This window comes from Hoplias malabaricus, chromosome 1 (assembly GCF_029633855.1).
Source record: "Hoplias malabaricus isolate fHopMal1 chromosome 1, fHopMal1.hap1, whole genome shotgun sequence".
In the NCBI taxonomy this organism is placed as follows: Eukaryota; Metazoa; Chordata; class Actinopteri; order Characiformes; family Erythrinidae; genus Hoplias; species Hoplias malabaricus.
Window position 1 is genome coordinate 80110372 of NC_089800.1, and position 20734 is coordinate 80131105.

At 44.8% G+C, this 20734-nt stretch overlaps 1 protein-coding gene across 1 annotated transcript in view; it reads left to right on the plus strand.

The window, feature by feature from the left end:
• stard9 (StAR-related lipid transfer (START) domain containing 9) overlaps positions 1–20734 on the plus strand; it is a 46907-nt gene that overhangs the window by 10673 nt on the left and 15500 nt on the right. Inside the window, exons 4-21 of the mRNA XM_066674757.1 lie at positions 8061–8177; positions 8272–8304; positions 8506–8564; positions 8985–9097; positions 10416–10558; positions 12065–12132; positions 12342–12439; positions 12529–12729; positions 14070–14167; positions 14272–14349; positions 14880–14957; positions 15048–15227; positions 16353–16407; positions 16782–16907; positions 17208–17290; positions 17737–17786; positions 18177–18343; positions 20009–20486. Of these exons, the coding sequence (XP_066530854.1) occupies positions 8061–8177; positions 8272–8304; positions 8506–8564; positions 8985–9097; positions 10416–10558; positions 12065–12132; positions 12342–12439; positions 12529–12729; positions 14070–14167; positions 14272–14349; positions 14880–14957; positions 15048–15227; positions 16353–16407; positions 16782–16907; positions 17208–17290; positions 17737–17786; positions 18177–18343; positions 20009–20486 (2225 nt within the window). The remainder of the gene's footprint in view (positions 1–8060; positions 8178–8271; positions 8305–8505; positions 8565–8984; positions 9098–10415; positions 10559–12064; positions 12133–12341; positions 12440–12528; positions 12730–14069; positions 14168–14271; positions 14350–14879; positions 14958–15047; positions 15228–16352; positions 16408–16781; positions 16908–17207; positions 17291–17736; positions 17787–18176; positions 18344–20008; positions 20487–20734) is intronic.

Sequence of the window (20734 nt, forward strand, 5' to 3'; positions counted from 1 at the left end):
GAATCTGTCATTGTAGAACCACAAAGTGCTCCTATGTAGTTAGTGCAGCTGAAAAAATGGACAATTAGTGTAGAAACAGGGTCATTTTAATGTTGAGTTTTCTTGGTGATACAGTGGGGTTGGAAGATATGAATATGTTCAGTCCTAAAGTAAGATGTGTGTGTGTGTGTGTGTTGGGGGGTTCAGAGAGGTGGAGTCACCCTCAAAGCAGGGTAGATAAAGATGGCTAATGGAATCCAGCTGTTGTGCTGATGTGGGCTGAGGCAGGCGGTGCTAAAACCCTGCCTTACAGCTCTGAACTTGAGGCAATCCTAAAACACTGCTGCAGATGTTTGCGCAGTTAGCAGAGGCATGCAGACGTGAAATAAGCCTCTCAGAGCCAGCCTGTGGTGTCTGAGAAACAAAGCAGAAAACGCAGAGCTGTGTGGGTTGGTGGGGGGGTGGGGGTTTGGGTGGAGGGGCAGTGGAGGAGATGGAGGGTGGGGGGTGTCCACTGGAGTCTCCAGGCCCTCTCCAGTCGAATGGCACAGCTGCATTAGTGAATGATTCTTTAGTCAGACTGCACCGCCTGGACGTCACTGGACAAGAGCCGACACACAATGCAGGGTTTCTTTTCCAAATGAAGTCAGCTCTGTCTGTCTCTCTCTCTCTCTCTCTCTCACACACACACACACACTCACACGCTTTTCTTCTGTCTCTCTGTACACTCTCTGTCTCTTTTTTCCTTTCTCTCTCCTTTTCCCTCCCTTTGTTTTTGTCTGTCTTTCAGTTCCTCTCTCTCTCTCTCTCTCTCTCTCTCTCTGTGGATAGAGTGGGAGGTTTGATTATGCTCTTGGTATTTCTGGGTCTGTGTGTCAGTATGGTGCTCTGGACTGGAAAAGAATAGTTGCACTGTGTGTGTGTGAGCATTTTTGTTTGAGTGCTGTCGTCACTGCACATGCCAGGTCAGCGGTTTCACAGTATGACAACTGAGTTTGTAGAGCTGTGTTTCTCTGATTGACAAATGTTCCTGACCCAAGGAAAAACCTCTGGAGAACAAATGCAAATCACAGCTTGCTGTCGGAGCAGTAAATATACACTCCAGTGCAGTAATCATGCTAAACACACTAACCCAGGCCCATCGTGTGGTGAACTGCAGCGGTTTTGGACGGTGTTTTGGTGTGTAATGTGCATTTTAGACGCAATGTTCTTAGCTGCAGCTTCTGAGGCCGCAGCTGTGATCTGTGATCTCCCAGAATCGGCTTTCTGTCAGGAGTCCAAGTAATTCCAGACCTTCCTTTACTTCCTCTGAATTAGCAGTGCAGTCCAAGCAAATTGGAGAGCTTATTCTCCAGTGCTGGTGGGGCTTAGCATTGGCCATCGTGACCTTAAGCTTATGGGCACCTGCCTCATGAGTCCCTCATACGCTTCCATGTCCTTGTTCTTCCGAGCTGAGTAGGGACTAAACCGTGGTGTGTAAACCTTGCAGAGCGCTGATTGTCCAGAGAGAGTCGTCACTCTACGCCACGCAACGCAGACGACCAGCACCAACTCTCCATCTGTAAAATCTCCAGCTGCAGCAGAGATCACATTTGTTTTTATCCGACTCACGACGGCAGCTCGTAAAATTACGCTGTGGTCTTTTGAAGAGGTTCAAACGCTCCTTGGATCGGTGGCCGACGAAAGAATCCAGCGAGAGCTGGACGCTGCAACAAGGAAGGAACAAACTCTACTGATCTGTCTGAACTGATGATGAATCCTCTCTGTTTTCCCAACGGTGAGAGATGTAGCCACTTCAGAACTTGGGAGAGAGAGAGACAGGACTGGAATATCTACCCTGACATCTTAGGGCTTGATGGGGGCATCTAGAGTCAGTATTGATCTGAAAAACTGCAGTTTTTCAATCCTAAATTAAGCTACTGTGTCTGTGTGCAGGTCAGCAGGGGTCACAGAGACTGCAGAGTGTCCAAAATCCCCCCCTCCACCAAATATGACCTACAAAATTCTGTGAAAGTATGACCCACAAGAGAAGTTGACTCCCTGCCAATAACCTCGCTTTCTCAGCCTCTGGCTCCCACACATACGTCCCCCAGCTCTATTTGTGCCTCCCCTTTGCTCCTGTTTTCCTGGCTCTCACGAAAATATAAACAGGATCTCAGACTCTGGCTCTGCCCATGCTGGAAGCCACAACATTAAAATACAACATTATACAGGGACAGTACAGAGATAATAAAATTAGTTCAATTATTCTCAGTCCAGACACAGAGCGGTGTGGAATTTCCAGCCGCACTGCTGTGTCTGATCCACTCTGACCAGCGCAACACACTAACGGTGCTTTTCTACTGCATGGAAACTACACGACTCAACTCGGGTCAGCTCTTTTCCACCGGTCAAATCTGGTGCTGGTCCTGGAACCAGGTCCTTGTTTAGTCCCTGCTTGTTTTGGGTTCTAACCAGTACTAAATGGTGTGGTGTAAACCCCGCAGAGCTCTGATTGGCCAGAGTCCTGTCAATCACAACGAAACGCAGAGCTCCAGCACAAACTCACCACTTGTAAAATCTCTGAAGTGACACATTTGTTTTTATCCGACTCACAGCGGCAGCTCGTAACATTGCCCTGAGGGGTTTCTGAAGAGGTTCAAACGTTCCTTGGGTCGGTGGCCGATGAAAATCTCCAGCAAAAGACAAACATACGACAAGGAAAACCAATCTGTAAGAACTGGGGCATGGAGTCGTGTTCATTCCCCAAAAATAACAAGCAAATACACGTGTAAACAGGACCTGACTTTACCGTCTGCGCTGTTGTGGATTTCAAAGCCTGTGGTTCCTGATAGAGATGGGGTTTTGTGAACGTCACTGGCACCATTTCACGGAGGAACTGTTCTAGTGGAAAAACGACAAGCTACAAAGCGTGCTGAGATGTGTCGAGTAGAGCTGATCATATGCAGTGACAAACCACCATAAAAAAATGAAAATGATCCACCACCCAACTAATAGACCGTGGGGGTCCTGAGCATTGAAGAACAGGGTGAAATGTGGCCTAACAAAGTATGCAGAGCAACATGTGGACCAGTCTTCAGAGCTCACATTAATGAATGATTGTGTATTTGAAGTGAAAATTACGTCTAATATGCTACAGAATGATGGAATTTAGGGAGATCCTTCCCCCCTTTTCTTTCTCGGAGCTGATGTAGCGAACTGTGGTCAGGCACTGGAGCATGTGTTGGATAAGCTTCAGCTACTTTCCCGGAGAGATCCTGAGGTAATAAAGAGTTTCCCAGGGTCCAGTATAGAGCAGACCGCATGAAACAGTCTCTTTACTGTTCTACACCGCAGAGCATGATTACAGACCTTTCTACAAAGTGGACAAACTACACAAGTCCAACTGCTTAATTGCTTTTCCCTATTTATCGTCTTTCATGCTTTATTTGTGTCTCCATTTTCATCACTAACTCCTCAGTCTGAAAGATACTGCATTTTTTCGCTGGTGTGTAAACACCATTGGATGGCTTAGTGTTTGTTTTTGGATGGATGACGTCTCCCTCTCAGCTTATCTGACCATCTGACCTCGACCCACTTCTGGACGCACCCTTTTCTAACGCTCTGAGGATTACAGCTGCTAGTGCCTTCTACATTCTGCCTCGGCCTGTAGGGCCAGATGAGATCTTATGAAAATCACACTTTACAAATGACAATGTCTGTCATTTTAAACAGGGACATTGAGCTTCTCCTCCTCTACCTCAGTAACAGAAATATTCATGAAGAAATTCTGCCTCATTCTCTCCTGAAGCTGATTACAGTCTATTTTCTTCTCAGTAGAATTACTCTTCTTGTCCAAGCTGGACTATATCCTGCTCTCTCCTCATAATGAAGACCAGTGTGTGTTTGTTTTTATTCTGGCTGATGTACGAAAACTGCAGAGCTCTACGGTGGCGTGTGTGCTATTTTATTTTTTTTTTCTAATGGATTTCCTTGAGGAATACACCATTCCTTGACCACAACATTGGCACCGAAGACTGTGGGCTTCCTGTTGATGGCAGTGTTTAGTCTTTGTGGGCTTGTTTTCAGATGCCGTGCTGGATCTCTGTCCACTCCTCATTGCGCTGACAGTGCTACATGCTTTGTTTTTGCCGAATCTATGCCGAGCCTGGAAAGTAGGTTGGTGAGTGAGAGTCTATTGTTGGGCCTGGGTGATCTTAGTGAATATTAGTTCTCCTGCACACAATGGAGGCGGCTGTTAGCATGCAGCACTTTCCAAATTAATAGAGTGTAGGGACAATGTGAGACAAAGGCAGGAATACCACAGTCTGGATGATGACAGCTTTAACAAGCTCAGTTGGGAGCCTTAGGACAAATCCAATCAGCTGCGACGTTGGGATTACGAAGTTTTAGCTCTGATCTTGTAAACTCCAGATTCCTTAGACACTGATTCACAATGGGTTAATAAAGGTCCAGCACGGTAATCACAACATGGTGCAGAGTAAGTATGTGATGATCAGGCGTATGGTTGCACAGGTGAAATGACTTTTTTAAAGCATCAGATATAACTTAAATTATATTCGTTATTATCACGAAAATCAATGGCATTAATACACAATTCTATTTTTTTTGTGTGGTGTAATGCTATAATCAAGGGGGTCTTAGTTTTTTCCCACAAGGAGGGAGTATAAGCACACTTGGTGGTGTGCAAAGATGGCCACAAATAGAAGCTACACACACACACACACAATAATCCACTGGAGCCTACACAACTCGATCTGAGGAACCTGGTCCCTGGAAGTCCCTGCTCGCTTTTGCTTCCAACTGAGCCGAGTAGGTACTATATGTGACGTGTAAACCCTGCAGAGCTCTGATTGGCCAGTGGCGTGTCAATCACCATGAATTGCAGAGCTCCAGCTTAAACTCCCCACTTGTGTACTTTTCTTAAGTTACAGTACCTTTCACATTTGTTTTTATCCGAATTACAATGGCAGCTCGTAACATTCCCCCGAGGGGGTTCTGAAGAGTGTCAAACGCTCCATGAGTGAATGGTCAATGAAATACTCCAGAAAATGTCAAATGTACAACAAGGAAAACTGATCTGTGAGAACTGGGGTGCGGAGCCATGTTCAGTCCAAACAACAATATCAACCTGCCAATACATCATGAATAAACAGAGCCTAGCTTAACGGTCACTGCTGTTTTGGTTCTTAAAGCCTGCAGTTCCCTGTAGAGACGGGGTTTGTGATGTCACCGCCAGCTGTGCCGAGTGGAGTCGAGCTGATCCCATGCATTTATCTGCGAAAGTTATGTTCAGGTGACTGAATTCAATTCTGGAGCCAGGTTGGCCCTTGAAAACAACGCAACCTTTCATTGTTAGCTTCTGTTAGCCTTGTTACTCCAGTGCAAAGCTAAATAAGTCACCTACAGACCAAAAATATGGCTAGGTTAATGACTACACATGGGTCAAAGGGAAAACTGTGCCCATTTAATTGTATAATAGTGCTGAAATATCACTGTTAGTTCTATTCAGTGTGCGTGTGATCAACATAAATAATGAGTACTCACTTCAGTGAGTTCAACAGTGCTAGTGATGTGTCAGGAACACCTCCTGTGTGACCCCCCCACACTCCACCCACCTGTAACAAGTGTCTCAGTGCTCCTTTAAGGCAGAGGAGTCAGGCTCATGCTGATTATGAGCAAGGAGGAATGGTGGTCTTTGTGAAGCAGCTGCTGGCATGTGCTCCCTCTCTCTGCAGACGGCATGCCAATTAGCCCCCATTCAGAAAGCCCACCGAGGTGGACGAAATCTGCTGGACCAAAGAACTGCAGCTCAAATCATGTCACAGACAAGCGTTCCTGTGTCTCTGCAGCTCTGCAGAGTGTTTGCTGACTCACAGGGTCAACAGTGCGTGGAGAGGTCAGAATTGCCACACCTTCTCAGAATTGTGTCAGATGCAGGAGCAAATGGTTCCTCCGCTGTTTTCAGTGTTGTGAGCAGGGAGATAAATACTCAAAACTGGGATGTAGTCCAACAAGGATTTGGTTTAGTTTATATTTCTTGTGGAATCATGCAAGTGTTTACCATATTTTTCTATGAATCGACTCACTGATACAATGTTTAGGGAATTAGAAAATACAATGTACATTCCCATGGCAGAGGAATCTGTGCAGAAGCTAAATACTCCAAAGAAAAAGCTAAATAAATGAATTAATAAATCAAGGTGTGCTCTCACACAAAGTGCCCCCAGCCTTTTCCACTGCATGGTCCCCACTCTGCTGGACTCAACTCTCTGTTTGGTCCTTGGACCCTGGTTGATTTTCCACTCCCACAGCTCCCCCCCATGAAATGTATCGAGTGTTGTCTCAAAACCCCATCTCTAAGGGGAACAGCGGGCTTTGGAAACCATAACAACAGCAGTTAATTTAACATTAAGCGGTGTTTACTCATGGTGTATTAGCGTGTTGTTGTTGTTTGGGACTGAACACAGCTCCATCATCAGTTCAGACAGATCAGTAGAGTTTGTTCCTTCCTTGTTGCAGCATCCAGTTCTCGCTGGATTCTTTCGTCAGCAACCGATCCAAGGAGTGTTTGAACCTCTTCAAAAGACAACGGAGTAGTTTAAGAGCTGCCGTCGTGAGTCGGATAAAAACAAACGTGATCTCTGCTGTAGCTGGAGATGGAGAGTTGGTGCTGGACGTCTGCAATGCGTGGCGTAGAGTGATGACTCTTTCTGGACAATCAGTGCTCTGCAAGGTTTACACGCCACGGTTTAGTCCCTACTCGGCTCGCTCTGAACCACGAGAGCTCCCTTAGGGCCCCAGTCTTGGAAGGCAGGTTCAAAGCATAGACCACTGTGTTACTAGTTGGTTGTTGAAAGGGCATTAGAATACATGTGGCTGTAGTTCTCTACCATGTAAACAAGCCTCCTGAAAGCTAACCTCACCACTGAGGTCAATGGATCTATTCAGTTGCTCTCTCTGCACAGCCTCTGTGTATGGTGTTTTTTTGTTATCAAATCATGTCTTTTACAGTGCATATGGATTTTATCTTCTTTGACAGTGTGTTGAATCTGTGGTGAAACTCTTAGCCTCTTTCTTATTGTGTAATCCGACCTGTGTGTGGAGAATGTGCTGTGTTGGTGGGGTGTGTGTTTGTGTTAGCCTTCCAGCGTGCGTGCGTGTGTGTGTGTGTGTGTGTGAGAGAGAGAGAGAGAGAGAGAGAGAGAGAGAGAGAGAGAGAGAGAGAGAGAGAAGGGTGCGTCCCTCAGCTACAACTGCCACCCTGCAGCTGTAAGAAGAGAAGGAAAGAAAACACAGCAGCTCCAGCTCAGGACCTTCCTCTTACCAGGCCCCCACACGTTTATTTTCTTGCCCTCTTCCATGCGGTCCATAGTTTCTTCAGCATCAGCTGAATGCTTTGCCTCTCACCTAAAGACATGGACAACAGGGTGTTTCCAGCCCAGGTTCAAGTCATTTTAGGAGTAAACTACTTCATTTCTATGTCTACATCCAGAAGAAAAGCTGGGCTCTCCCATTGACATGAGAGAAAGTGAAAGTGGCTTTTTAATGTGCTCCACAAAGTGTTATTTAATTTTGTTCTTTGTGTAGGAGGCAACAAAAGCTGTGCATGTGTTTGTATTCACCTTGAAATGATCAATAATCAGTTACAACACACAAATAGAGAGGGCAGCAGTGATCTGATCTTTGCCAAATAGTGAACCCACATCTATTTGTACTGTTAAACCTCAGATCTTGCCAAATACTGAACTTACTTTGCCTCCTCCATTTGTCGACATTAAGCCTCATTAAGCCCCATTAGCTTCAGCACATATCTTAGTAAGTTATTAACCATTTAATCACCAGGTGTCCTCAATTATCCTTTAACAGAGCATATTATTTAGACATCAACGATAATATAATATAATTTAACATATGAAATAATTATATGACAATTTGAGAAAGTTATTTGAGATTTTTACTGTTTGGCAAAAAAAAAAAAACCTGTGAAGATTTTCCATCTGGTATCTAGGTCTGATAGGAATACTTTGCTTTAATTGAGTGTGCAATGATGAATGTGAGCATGTCCTCTCCCGCTGTAGGTGTTCCAGGACCTGGGCGTGTCAGTGCTGGCCGGAGCAGCAGAGGGCTACAACATCTGTCTGTTTGCGTACGGACAGACGGGCTCAGGGAAGACCCACACCATGATGGGAACTCCAGTGAGTCCCTTAGTGCAGTGTTGGTTTGATGCATTCATACGGCTGAAATTTAAACACACCTTAAAAGTTAAGTTCTCATTTTATTTCTTTACAGGACTCAATTGGACTGACCCCAAGGATCTGTCAGGTCAGTGTCTGACGTCAGCTGAAACACTGCACTGAAAAAAACTGTAGATTATTTCATTTCATGCCATCGTTTGACATAAAAATATTAAGTAAATTCAAAGTGTCGTTTCTTTTAATGTGGAAACAAAATGTTAAGAAATGCACATTAGTCACATTTGTTCCATGCAGTCTTTTCACTGGCTGTTCCTGTCTCTCTTCTCAGGGCCTTTTCCAATCAGACATGGACTCTCCAGATGGACAGAACTGCAGGGTTGAAATTAGGTGAGACCCAATTCCAGTGTAGGTCACGTTCTGAAAAACTACCTTGTTCAGTGCATGCTTATATTACTGTGAAGTCCATCGACCTACACACTGAAATAATACCACCCAAATAGTTCTCTGTGTACTGCCCAAGTTGGAAAACCTGGGATAGAACGAGTCGTTCTAACGGCTTCTGCTCCTCGCTCAGGGTCGGGGTGAACAGCGAGCGGCTCATTATCATTTAAAGGAACAGGTGCTGAAAGCCGGCGTTCTGAACAGGGCTGTTTACACAGGGGGAGAACACTGCTGTGGGGCTCGTGGGGTTTGGACCAAAGCAGGTCATTAAGCAGTTTCATTAAGAAACAGAACTGTGTTCCACTGCGGAGAAGAGATGGGATACATCCACTTAAATAAGCTTACGACTGTCTTCTCTTTATCCAGCTTCTTAGAGATCTATAACGAGCGTGTGAGGGATCTGTTGAGAGGGAACGAGAAGAAGAAGCCGGCCCCGCTGCGCGTGAGGGAGCACCCAGAGAAGGGTCCATATGTGCAGGGTGAGAGTCGACTGAACACAGACATTCAACCAGCGTTCAGACTAACACTCTTACTGCAGCTTACTGCAACATTTGTGAACTCTAAGTTTGATTCTTTTTTTCATCCATTTTGGGACATGCTGCATGGGTTTAACTGAACAAGAAAATGTGGCTCATGGCATTTATAAACTGTAAAATGCAACAGGAAATGCTTCATTAGAAATCGCCTACAGAAGAAAGAGCAATGAAGAGTGTCTTGAGTAAAAAAAAAACAAAACATTTTTTTGCATTTAACATTCTTATGAACTCCTTAGTGTTTATTTAAGATCCTTCATAAAGCTTTTGTGAATCTGGCGTGTGGGCTTCCATTGTTAGAGAAAGTAGTGGGCTTTAACTGGGACTTGAGATTTGCGGTTTGTTTCCATACTGTGTTCAGAGCTGAACTCTATTCACAGACCGGTGCTGGCCACACAGCACTGCTCTTCGGCCCCTCCTCCATTCCCCTCCACCGTCCACCCTCTTACTTTCTGTCCAGCGTCCAACATCCAGTCATTGTGTGTATCAGGAGAAACCCCAGAACAGCAAAGGAACTGACCTCACTTTCCTGTAGCTGGAGGAAGCCTGGTGGAATACATATGACCTTCGTCGTCTTCTCTCTCTCTCTCTCTCTCTCTCTCTCTCTCTCTCTCTCTCTCTTTCAAAAAATCTTCAAAGCAGGAAGTTTACAGCAGAACAAATCTTCTTAATTGACAATAGAATAAAGAAATGCACGTTTTTGGACTATTTTCGGCTGGTTAAGAGAAATCTGTCCAACACTTTGTTTCTACACTTATTGTCCATTACATCATCTCCACTGACCATACTTTGTCGTCCACTGGTTGCTCTGCATACTTTGTTATCCCCTTTCACCCTGTTCTTCAAAGCTCAGAATCCCACCAAGATATGTTGTGCTTGTGTAAGTGGATCAGACACAGCAGGGCTGCAGGAGATTTTAAACACTGTGCTAATTCACAGTCCACTTTACTTAACACCACATGCTTTGTGAGGGTCCTGTGGGGGTCCTGAAAACTGAAGGAGAGGGTGACGGGGTTAACGAAGTATGCTGAGCAACAGATGGACTACAGTCTGTAACTGTAGAACTACAAGGTGCTCCTGTGTGGTCAGTGGAGCTGAGAGAATGGACAGTGAATGCAGAAACAGTGAGATTTATAAGGATGAGGTGATGTTTATGTATGATGTAAGGTATTGCCGTGTAAATGACGGTATGACGTCTTTCTGGAGCAGCAGGAGAACGCCTCGTGGCTCTGGAGAGGAATACTATGATGTTTTGGTTTTCCAGGTCTCTCCCAGCATGTGGTGTCAGATTATAAGCAGACAGTAAATCTGTTGGAGGAGGGCATCGCTAACCGCATCACAGCAGCCACGCATGTCCACGACGCCAGCAGCCGCTCACACGCCATCTTCAGCATCCAGTACACACAGGTCCCCAGCACACAACCACAAAAACGTTTCCAGATCTGCATTAACCCTGGTTCTAAATGTAGCAGAACCCATTAATAAGGCCTAGATAGTCTTGTGATTACTGTGTGAGTCTTCTGTCACAACACACATAATGACTGCTCTACCATTCAACCCTCACTCCAAAATATAGTCCATGCACCGAGATGTTTGCTGTCTGCAGTAAATATTCTTTAGTCTTGCAGTAAGCTAATGTAGCTACAAGTAATAAGAGTTTATAGCCATCAGTTAGCATCATCAGAGCTTCAAACATGTGTTCAACTCTGCATTAAACATCGTTGTCTAAAATTATGGACAGAAGAGGGGTTTCTCTTATTTTGTACCAATTTCCAGTTGCATTCAGTTCAGTCATTACAGAAATATAGGTATGTACAGTGTAACAAAACTCTAACTGGCTACATTTACATCACATATAAAAGAACAGCACACACACCTATTTACATAAACATTTAAAACATTTAAAACACAATATAGCAGTAGATAGCGGAGGTAGAACTATAATTCAGTTTGCAGTTAGCAATAAAATATAGAAATACAAACAACAGCACAATAATTATAACAATCATTCATTCATCGTCTGTAACCCTTATCCAGTTCAGGGCGGCGGTGGGTCCGGAGCCTACCCGGAATCACTGGGCACAAGGCAGGAACACACCCTGGAGGGGGCGCCAGTCCTTCACACATTCACTCACACCAACGAACAATAATAATAAAACATATTATACACATTAGGCGGCACGGTGGCGCAGCAGGTAGTGTCGCAGTCACACAGTTCGATTCCCGGTTCGATTCCCGCTCCAGGTGACTGTCTGAGGAGTGTGGTGTGTTCTCCCTGTGTCTGCATGGGTTCCCTCCGGGTTACTGTCTGTGAGGAGTGTGGTGTGTTCTCTCTGTGCCAGCGTGGGTTTCCTCCAGGTGCTCCGGTTTCCTCCCACAGTCCAAAAACACACGTTGATAGGTGTCCGTAGGTGTGAGTGTGTGAGTGAATGTGTGAGTGTGTGTTGCCCTGTGAAGGACTGGTGCCCCCTCCAGGGTGTATTCCCGCCTTGCGCCCATTGATTCCAGGTAGGCTCTGGACCCAACGCGACCCTGAACTGGATAAGGGTTACAGATAATGAATGAATGAATACACATTTTATGTCAGATTTTAAAGATGTATTTAGCACATTTCATATATTAGAATGCAGCCAACAGTGCTTTAGAGCACAAAGAATATTTAATAAATAATTGTTGTCACTGATAAATGTGCAAAACAAAACAAAAAAACAACAACCCAAAAAAGACACCTTTAAATAACCACAATAAAAATACTAATAATAAAAATCAGGGAATTCAAGGATACCAGGAAAAATAAGGGAGAATGGTGAAATAACACACATTGCATAAATCTGTGATCTGTTTTTCTAAACTCTTTATTCCTGCCTTCTCTTTGAGTTTTGAAAAGTGCTTATAGTGTGTTCTTTCTCGTAGGCGATCTTAGAGAACAACCTCCCGTCTGAAATCGTCAGCAAAATCAACCTGGTGGACCTGGCTGGCAGGTTGGTGCCTCTTTACATGGGTAACCAACTACCGCTAAACTGTGAACAATCTGCCCATACAGCCACATGCTTGTCACGACCTGATTATCTTATATCTATTCAGACGTACTGCCAACTTGTGTTAAAACAGTTAAGGTTGCCCCCTAGTGGAACTACTCAGCGGTTAACCCTTACTCTGTGCATGTGTCTTGTCTATTGTTGTCTGTTAGTGAGCGAGCAGACCCTCAGTACTGCAGAGATCGCATCACTGAAGGGGCCAACATCAACAAGTCCCTGGTCACTCTGGGCATTGTCATCTCTGCTCTCGGTATTAACCACACTGCAGTGTTCATCCCTCTTCCCTGCGCTTTCCGTCCTCCATCTTTCCCTAACACTCTTTCCTTTATCCTATTCCAGCCCAGAACTCTCAGATGTGCAGCAGCAGTCAGAGCATTAACAGCATGCTGAGTGAAGGGGAGGGCAGCACCATGGGCAGTCACTCCAGCTCTCTGTCCAGTAGTGGCCGCAGACACTGTTTCATCCCCTACAGAGACTCCGTCCTGACCTGGCTGCTCAAGGACAGCCTCGGCGGCAACTCTAAAACCATCATGATCGCAAGTGAGTCTGGATATATAGCTCCTTAGGAGTCTACACTTACTGTTGTTCCTTTAGAAAAGTGGTTCCCAAACATTTTCTGCAGTGCCCCACTTCTGTAGTCCCCACTAGAAATGATATAAGAATATTTTAAGAATCTCAGAAGGAGAAGTATTAAATATATTCACCTCAGAAGATGTTAGTTTAAGTCGTGATATTTGGCAGTGTAAACTGTTCATAGTTAAACTGGAGCTGTGTAGATGGGTGTTGTATATAGAGCTGTGTACTGTGTGTGAGAAGCACCACTGAGCAGTGTGTGTGTGTTTGTTATTTTAAATATAGTAATTAATTTAAAAAAACAGACAAACTGGAGTTGCTTATTTAACTGAATGAAATAAAGTGACAAATCTCTTTTACACTGGAATTATTGCAAATTATAATCTGTGAGGAGTGTGGTGTGTTCTCCCAGTGTCTGCGTGGGTTTCCTCCGGGTGACTGACTGTGAGGAGTGTGGTGTGTTCTCCCAGTGTCTGCGTGGGTTTCCTCCGGGTGACTGACTGTGAGGAGTGTGTTGTGTTCTCCCTGTGTCTGCGTGGGTTTCCTCCGGGTGACTGTCTGTGCGGAGTGTGGTGTGTTCTCCCCGTGTCTGTGTGGGTTTCCTTCGGGTGACTGTCTATGAGGAGTGTGGTGTGTTCTCTGTGTGTCTGCATGGGTTTCCTCCGGGTGACTGTCTGTGAGGAGTGTGGTGTGTTCTCCCTGTGTCTGCGTGGGTTTCCTTCGGGTGACTGTCTGTGCGGAGTGTGGTGTGTTCTCCCCGTGTCTGTGTGGGTTTCCTCCGGGTGACTGTCTATGAGGAGTGTGGTGTGTTCTCTGTGTGTCTGCATGGGTTTCCTCCGGGTGACTGTCTGTGAGGAGTTCGGTATGTTCTCCCTGTGTCTGCATGGGTTTTTCTCCGGGAGCTCCGGTTTCCTCCCACGCTCCAAAAACACACGTTGGTAGGTGGATTGGAGGCTCAAAAGTTTCTGTAGCTGTAAGTGTGTAAGTGAATGTATGAGTGTGTGTCGCCCTGTGAAGGACTGGCACCCCCTCCAGGGTGTGTTCCCACCTTACACCCAGGGATTCCGGGTAGGCTCCGTACCCACCGCCACCCTGAACTGGATAAGGGTTACAGAAAATGAGTGAATGAATATTATGAGTAACATGCCTATATACAGTATTTATTTGTCTTGCTGTGCCCCACTACTGCAATAGGTCCACACCCCCTCTAGAGGGCGTACCCTGTCACTTTGGGAAACACTGCTCTACACTGTTCTACAAAACACCTCTCACCTTTCTCACTCTCGTTTTTGTTTAAATTCCCACAGCAATATCTCCTTCTTACAGCAGCTATAATGAAACTCTCAGCACCCTTCGCTATGCCGCTCACGCCCGCAACATTGTCAACAAACCGAGAGTCAATGAGGTAGGGATGATTATGACTGTAGTGGTGCGTGAATTGTTTGGATCTGATTATTTCTGTTCCCTGATGATAGACGAGATATAAGTCAGAGTCCTTGTTGTTCTCAGGATGCCAGCGTGAGGCTGATTAGGGAACTGCGGGAGGAAATAGATCGGCTGAAGAGCATGCTGCTGAGCTTCTCCATGGTATTAAACACCCTCCACCCACTTAATTAGAAAACTCACATTTATGAACTTGTACTTATGACTTGTTTTAAAAGAGAAGTTTCACTAGTATTTATTTCAGTTGAAGGTTAGACACCCTTTTTCATATTTAAGAGATAAGTCCGATAAGTTTCTTCCTCGGTTTGAAGAATGGGTTTTGCCTAAATGACAGTTTGCATGTTTTTATTTTTCCAAAACATGATTGGCTCTAAGTGTAGGGCCCCTTTAAGACATGCAGAGTAACCCAGAACATTATCTGGCCTTTTGTAATGCTAAATATGAGAAAGGGCAACTCTGGAACATGTCCAGGCCTTATGTTAAAGACATTTTTCATAGATAGGTTGGAAAAACGGCATGTTACACTGATTTATTTACAGTTTTTACAGGCAGTATAGACATAGGGTGATAGGGTGGTGTAGCAACAACTGGGAAAACACCATTTCAGGTGAATATAACCACAGTAATAGCTCCCAGATGAGATGTTGCTGACCGATTGTTTGTTGTGTCCACAGCAGAGGAACCCGAGTCCGTCTCTGAGCGATGAGAGGGACAGCAGCTTTTCTGATATAGTGCTGCAGAATGAACTAAAGGTCCGTCACTGTTTCTCTAACACTGAACATACCCTGCTTCAGAAACAACCACCTTATTCGCTGCCTTTATCGCTATACACTTTTTTCCAGGTGGAGCAGCTGACTAAAGACTGGTCCGAAAGTTGGCAGCACAAGCGGTCTTTGCTGGAGGAGTACAGTGTGGACATAAACCAGGACAGAGCAGGAGTCCAGATCCATTCTCTTCTGCCCCACCTCGTTGCCCTGGAGCCGGATGTGCTAAGCACAGGGGTCACTATCTACCACCTCCGGGTATTGGACTACTTTTGGTTTGCACTGTTCATGTACACCTGAAGGATCACTGGATTAGGAACACCTACTTTGTACCTACACTCATTGTCCATTTTATCAGCTCCACTGCACTTTTTAGTCCATCTGATGCTCTGCATACGTTGTTTGCCCCCTTTCTCCTTGTTCTTCAAGGCTCAGGACCCCCAAAGCAAAGATTTACTGAGTGCTGCATCTTCCTCAGCGCTGTAGTGACACTGACGGGGTGGTGGTGTGTTACTGTGCATTGCACTGGTATGAGTGGATCAGACACAGCAGTGATGTTGGAGTTTTTACACCCTATTTCCACTCACTGTCCACTCTGTTAGACACTCCACCCTTGTTTGTCCACCTTGTAGAAGCAAAAACAGAGACAGTAGCTCATGTGTTGCTGAACGGTTTGTGTTGCTCGTCCTCTTGTCCTTCATCAGTGGATATGCCTGCTATGTGGGGGTCTTGTGGGGGTCCTGATCATTGAAAATCAGGGTGAAAGTTTCTAAGCTTCTTCATTTTAAACTATTAACTTCTAATTTGTTCATATTCTTCCTGCTTTTATTCCTCTCTGTCTCTTCCTTGCTCTTTCTATGGAACTGTCTGAGACGCCCCCTGCAGGCAGGTAAAGCAGCTCTGCTCTTGTGCAGCAGGTTAATCCTTTTGTGGGTTTTCCTGCTGTCTTTCTCCTCTTCTCTTAGATGGTGTGTGTGTGTTTAACGGTGCAGAACTGGGCCAGGTTTACTCAGACTTTGCCGCAGACAGAGGCTTTGTGGTCTGTTGGTAGATTTCTGAAAGCTCAGCCAGTGTCAGTTCTGATGACAGCCCTGGGCTCTGCAGTTTCAGCAGTTTCTTCATGTGTGAAAAGTTAAATGCACCAGGAGCGAGTGTGTGCCCACAGTGCATCTAGACTTACATAAGCAAGCTTTGAATCCCTCCCAGAACCCGTAAACAAATCCCCCTGCATGCCTTTGAGGTGAGATTTGTGCCAGAGCCGAGGGAAAACAAAGACCGTAACACAATCCCCAGAAGAGTTATGAAACAGGGTTTGTTATGGGTACAGCCCACTGTGCAGCTGTCTGAAATGTTCTCCTCATCCCTCACCCTTTGTGCACACAGGAAGGGGTCACCAGAATCGGACCTAGGGGTCAGAATGAGGAGGACCCTCATATAGGTATGTTTTTTTTTCTAAATGTTTGGACACTCCTAATAAATTAATCCTTTAGTGCCCCCTGCACACACAGCTTATATAATCTCCATAGAAGAGCATTATCAATTGAAAGGCCACTCTTTGGAGCAGTTGCCTATGAGTCTAAGGTCATCATGGATAATAAAGCTCTTAGCCCTGGACTGTGTTCTCTACAAGGATAGAGCTCCAACCCTGGAGTGGTTTTCAGATCAAAACTAACCAGTATAACATCAGTACCTGACCTCACTAAAGCATTCATGGCTGAACGCCATCATATCCTCACAGCAATGTTGAAACATCAAGTGTAAAGCCATCGTGTAATCATACTGTGTGTTTAATGTTGCTCTCTAATCTCTCAGTCCTGCCCGAGGGTGCAGAGTGTGAAATACAGAATCAGAATGGGGTTGTGACTCTCAGGCCCCTCCCAAAGAGCATCTGCAGGGTCAACGACAGGGAAGTCACTGAACCCTGTAGACTTGCACAAGGTAAAAGCAGCACACGAAAACAAACATTTCATAAAACAAACTGTCATAGGGATCCACTGGTCGGCTTGTGCTGCCATCGATCCAGCCCCACAGACCTGAGGAACTCTGAAACATGGAAATGGGGACTCCCTTAGTGAGGTCTCCTAAAGGAGGCCTTGCCCTTAAGCATGGGAATGCCTGAGGAAGTTACAATGGATTTGGGAGGGCTGGGTCTGTGGTAGTGCAAAGAGACCAGTGATCCCCCTCATATTTACATGGAATATTGCATGCTTTCATTTTATGATCCTTTCCTTCGTTAAGGTGCTGTTGTAACACTAGGAGGGCTCCATAAGTTCCGCTTTAACCATCCTGCCGAGGCCGCCGTCCTGAGAGAGAGGAGACGGGTACCGTTAAATATCATATTCTGAAGGCAGCATTTTCTTAATAGGAGCTTGTAAATTAAAAACAAGCATGTGCCCCACCTGCTAGGGTTAGGGATCTATAACATAATGCCACCTGCTGGAAATAACAGAAAGTTTGGAAAGTGTTTGAACAATATATTTATCCAAGGGGTTCTTTATAGATCACTTTTTGTTGTTGTTGTTGTGTGAAAGTTAATGTGAAACACACCATTTTTAGTTTTTCTCATTGTATCCCTGTAGGGAATGGAATGAATGGTGCAGTAAATGATACAGTTAACTGATAAGAATGAAGATCAGCCCACACAACCCTACAATGCAATACAATAACACGCTGTCATTTAAGACGATTGTGTGTTATTGTAATTCAGTGTGAAATTACAGCCGTGTTTTAGCAGTGGTACAGATGTAATCTTGGTTTTATTTTACAGACCAGTGAAGCAGGACTCTTCTACAGCTCCTCCTTCTGCACGATCTCGAGGTAATGTAAACTCCTGTGTCGTTTCTGACGTGTAGAAACCGTTTCTGGACGATAATGATTTTGGAAAACATGCAGTGTTGAAAGTTTGATCACGTACTTGGAGTTTGTGATGCTAGTGACGGGATGTGTTTGGCCAATAATGAGCCCTCTAGAGGACCATTGTCTTGTTTGTACAAGATTGACTCTGCGTTACTTGGTAACTGAAGGATGCTAAAGTAGTCGAGCCTCGTTTTCTTTTGGCAGGGAGTCAGCACCACGGTTACAGCAGACGCGGTCTCAAATCGTTCAATGGATATCTGTATGGTCTTTATTAGCAGGGTGTTTGTGTTGTGTTTGATGCATTAGGAAAAGACCATCTTTCCTGTACATCTCTGTGTACTGTGTGTTTAGGGAAGTGGAAATCAGAGGTCAGGAGCTGAGTGATGTCTCCAGGCAGCGGCTAGAAGAGCAGCAGCGTTATGTGGAGTGTCTGCGAGAAGAGATTCAGCTGGAACAGAGGAGAGCTGAGAAAGACCTGGAAACAGAGCAGGCACATCTTCGACAGCAGCGCACTGAGAGTGAGTATGCAGTAAAGCTGAAGAGTCATGTGGGTTACATATCAATACCAGGGTGTAAACACATATGTTGTGGACTCTGTGGTATGAGCCTTTTATAGTAACACAGGTCGCACATGCGCTGCATGTACAGCAGAAACGAGCCAATCACAGACATCTTCATGACTGAGGACGAGGACAAAATGAGGGAAGACAGGAATTTAACGGTTCATTTCAACAGTAAAGACTCAAAGCTGTTAAACCCAATGTTTCAGACTTCGTGTTTCCGCCTAGATGTGTCTTCAGAACTAAATCTTGACATGCAACTAAATCTCTGTAAATTTTATTGAGGTCTGGTGTTGTTGGGGCTTTGCTTCTGTCACTATTGGGTAATGTAAATAACCAGACTTGCATTTCAGGGCTTTATATTAGTGCTGGGAGGTTTGATTAATCTCCTGAAACACAAATCGACAGAATAATTTATTCATTCATTGTCTGTAAGCACTTATTAAATCAGATTAATTAATTTCATTCCACTCAGCAAAATCAAGCTGCTTATCACTACTTATAAACGTGCTTTACTTAACCACCGCTTCAAGTAACACGTGTAAAACCACACTCATGTTCCTGTCTATATCGAGGTATTTAGCCTTATCTGAGATATGAACGTTTTTGTCCACGTTGTACAGATCTTGATCTCTACATAATTCTGAGAGTTTTAAAATGGGATGTTATACAAGTGTAAAATATTTGTCTATTTTTAGCCTAATCACTGAAACAAGGTTTGACCAAAAATAATTCATTTCTTTTTTATTTATATAATTATCCATAAGGACGGCACAGTGGCGCAGCAGGTAGTGTCGCAGTCACACAGCTCCAGGGGCCTGGAGGTTGTGGGTTCGATTCCCGCTCCGGGTGACTGTCTGTGAGGAGTTGGTGTGTTCTCCCGGTGTCCGCGTGGGTTTCCTCCGGGTGCTCCGGTTTCCTCCCACAGTCCAAAAACACACGTTGGTAGGTGGATTGGCGACTCAAAAAAAAAGTGTCCGTAGGTGTGAATGAATGTGTGTGTGTGTGTGTGTGTTGCCCTGTGTAGGACTGGTGCCCCCTCCAGGGTGTATTTCTGCCTTGCGCCCAATGATTCCAGGTAGGCTCTGGACCCACCGCGACCCTGAATTGGATAAGCGCTTACAGATAATGAATGAATGAATAATTGTCCATCCATTTTATTACATGAATTATGGACTTGACTGTTGCTTCATTATTGAGAGATAGAGATCATTTGATAGCACATCCATTTTACATAAAGAGCTGATGGTAATGGTGTCTGAATTTTAGAAAGTGATTTTATGTCAAATCTTCCCATTAAAGTATTATTCATATTAAGTTTTCATGTCTAGAGTGAAACTGCGAGTGTAACTCAGTGCAGCCTGTCTTGCATCCTATTGCCTACCTCGTGTACGTTAACTAGCATTTTAACCAAATTAAACCTTTAAAAAAAGCTTATGAAATCATTATTTAATTTGTTTTGATTAAGAGCATCTGCTGAATGCTGTAAACATAGATGTACAGGGTGTACCAAAAAGTAAGGAGACATTTTTATAAAATAGGTCATCCAATATTAGACAGAAGATGTAAGGGAAAAGCAAAGCTTGTATAGTCAGCTCACTAGGTGTGGTTTGTGCCTTGCAGTTCAGCAGTGGATCTTGCAAGAAAAGCATCGTCTTGCTGCCATCAGAGAGAGATGTACACTGGAGTCAGGAGTAAAGACAGAACTCCTTCCTCTGCCCATTCCGCCTGGTGGTCAACAGACAAATCTGAATGAGGGAAATGCAGAAACAGTGAGTCCATCACAGATCATGGGAGTTAAGAAACAAATAGTACACGAAGAGCTCCTGAAACATCACGCTCTTCGAAGAGCTGAGAATCGCGTTCGCCGCAAAAGACTGCACTACCAGCTGGAGAGGATCGCTCGCAAAAGACACCTGCTGGAGGCGAAACGGGAACTGCAGAGGCTCGAGAACACCCTGCCACTTGGAGGGGATGGACCCTCCTCCCCTGAGTTAGGCTCTCCCTCCAAGTGCAGAGGACGTGCTGTGGTCTTGCGACGGCATTCACTTTCTGGCGAACTTTTGTCTCGACTCTACCCTCAGCAAGCACCCTTCTTCAGGTAAATATTGTCAGCTGGGTGTTTTATAAAGATTAGAATATGTGGCTTCAGTCAGATATATCTAGAGAAGCATTGCAGAAAATGACTGTTCTGATTCTTAATGAAACATCTCAGAACTGCTTTGGCCCAAACCCCATGAGCCCCACAGCAGTGTTCTCCCCCTGTCTAAACAGCCCTGTTCAGAACATCCGCTTTCAGCACCTGTTCCTTTAAATGATAATGAGCCACTTGCTGTTCACCCCGACCCT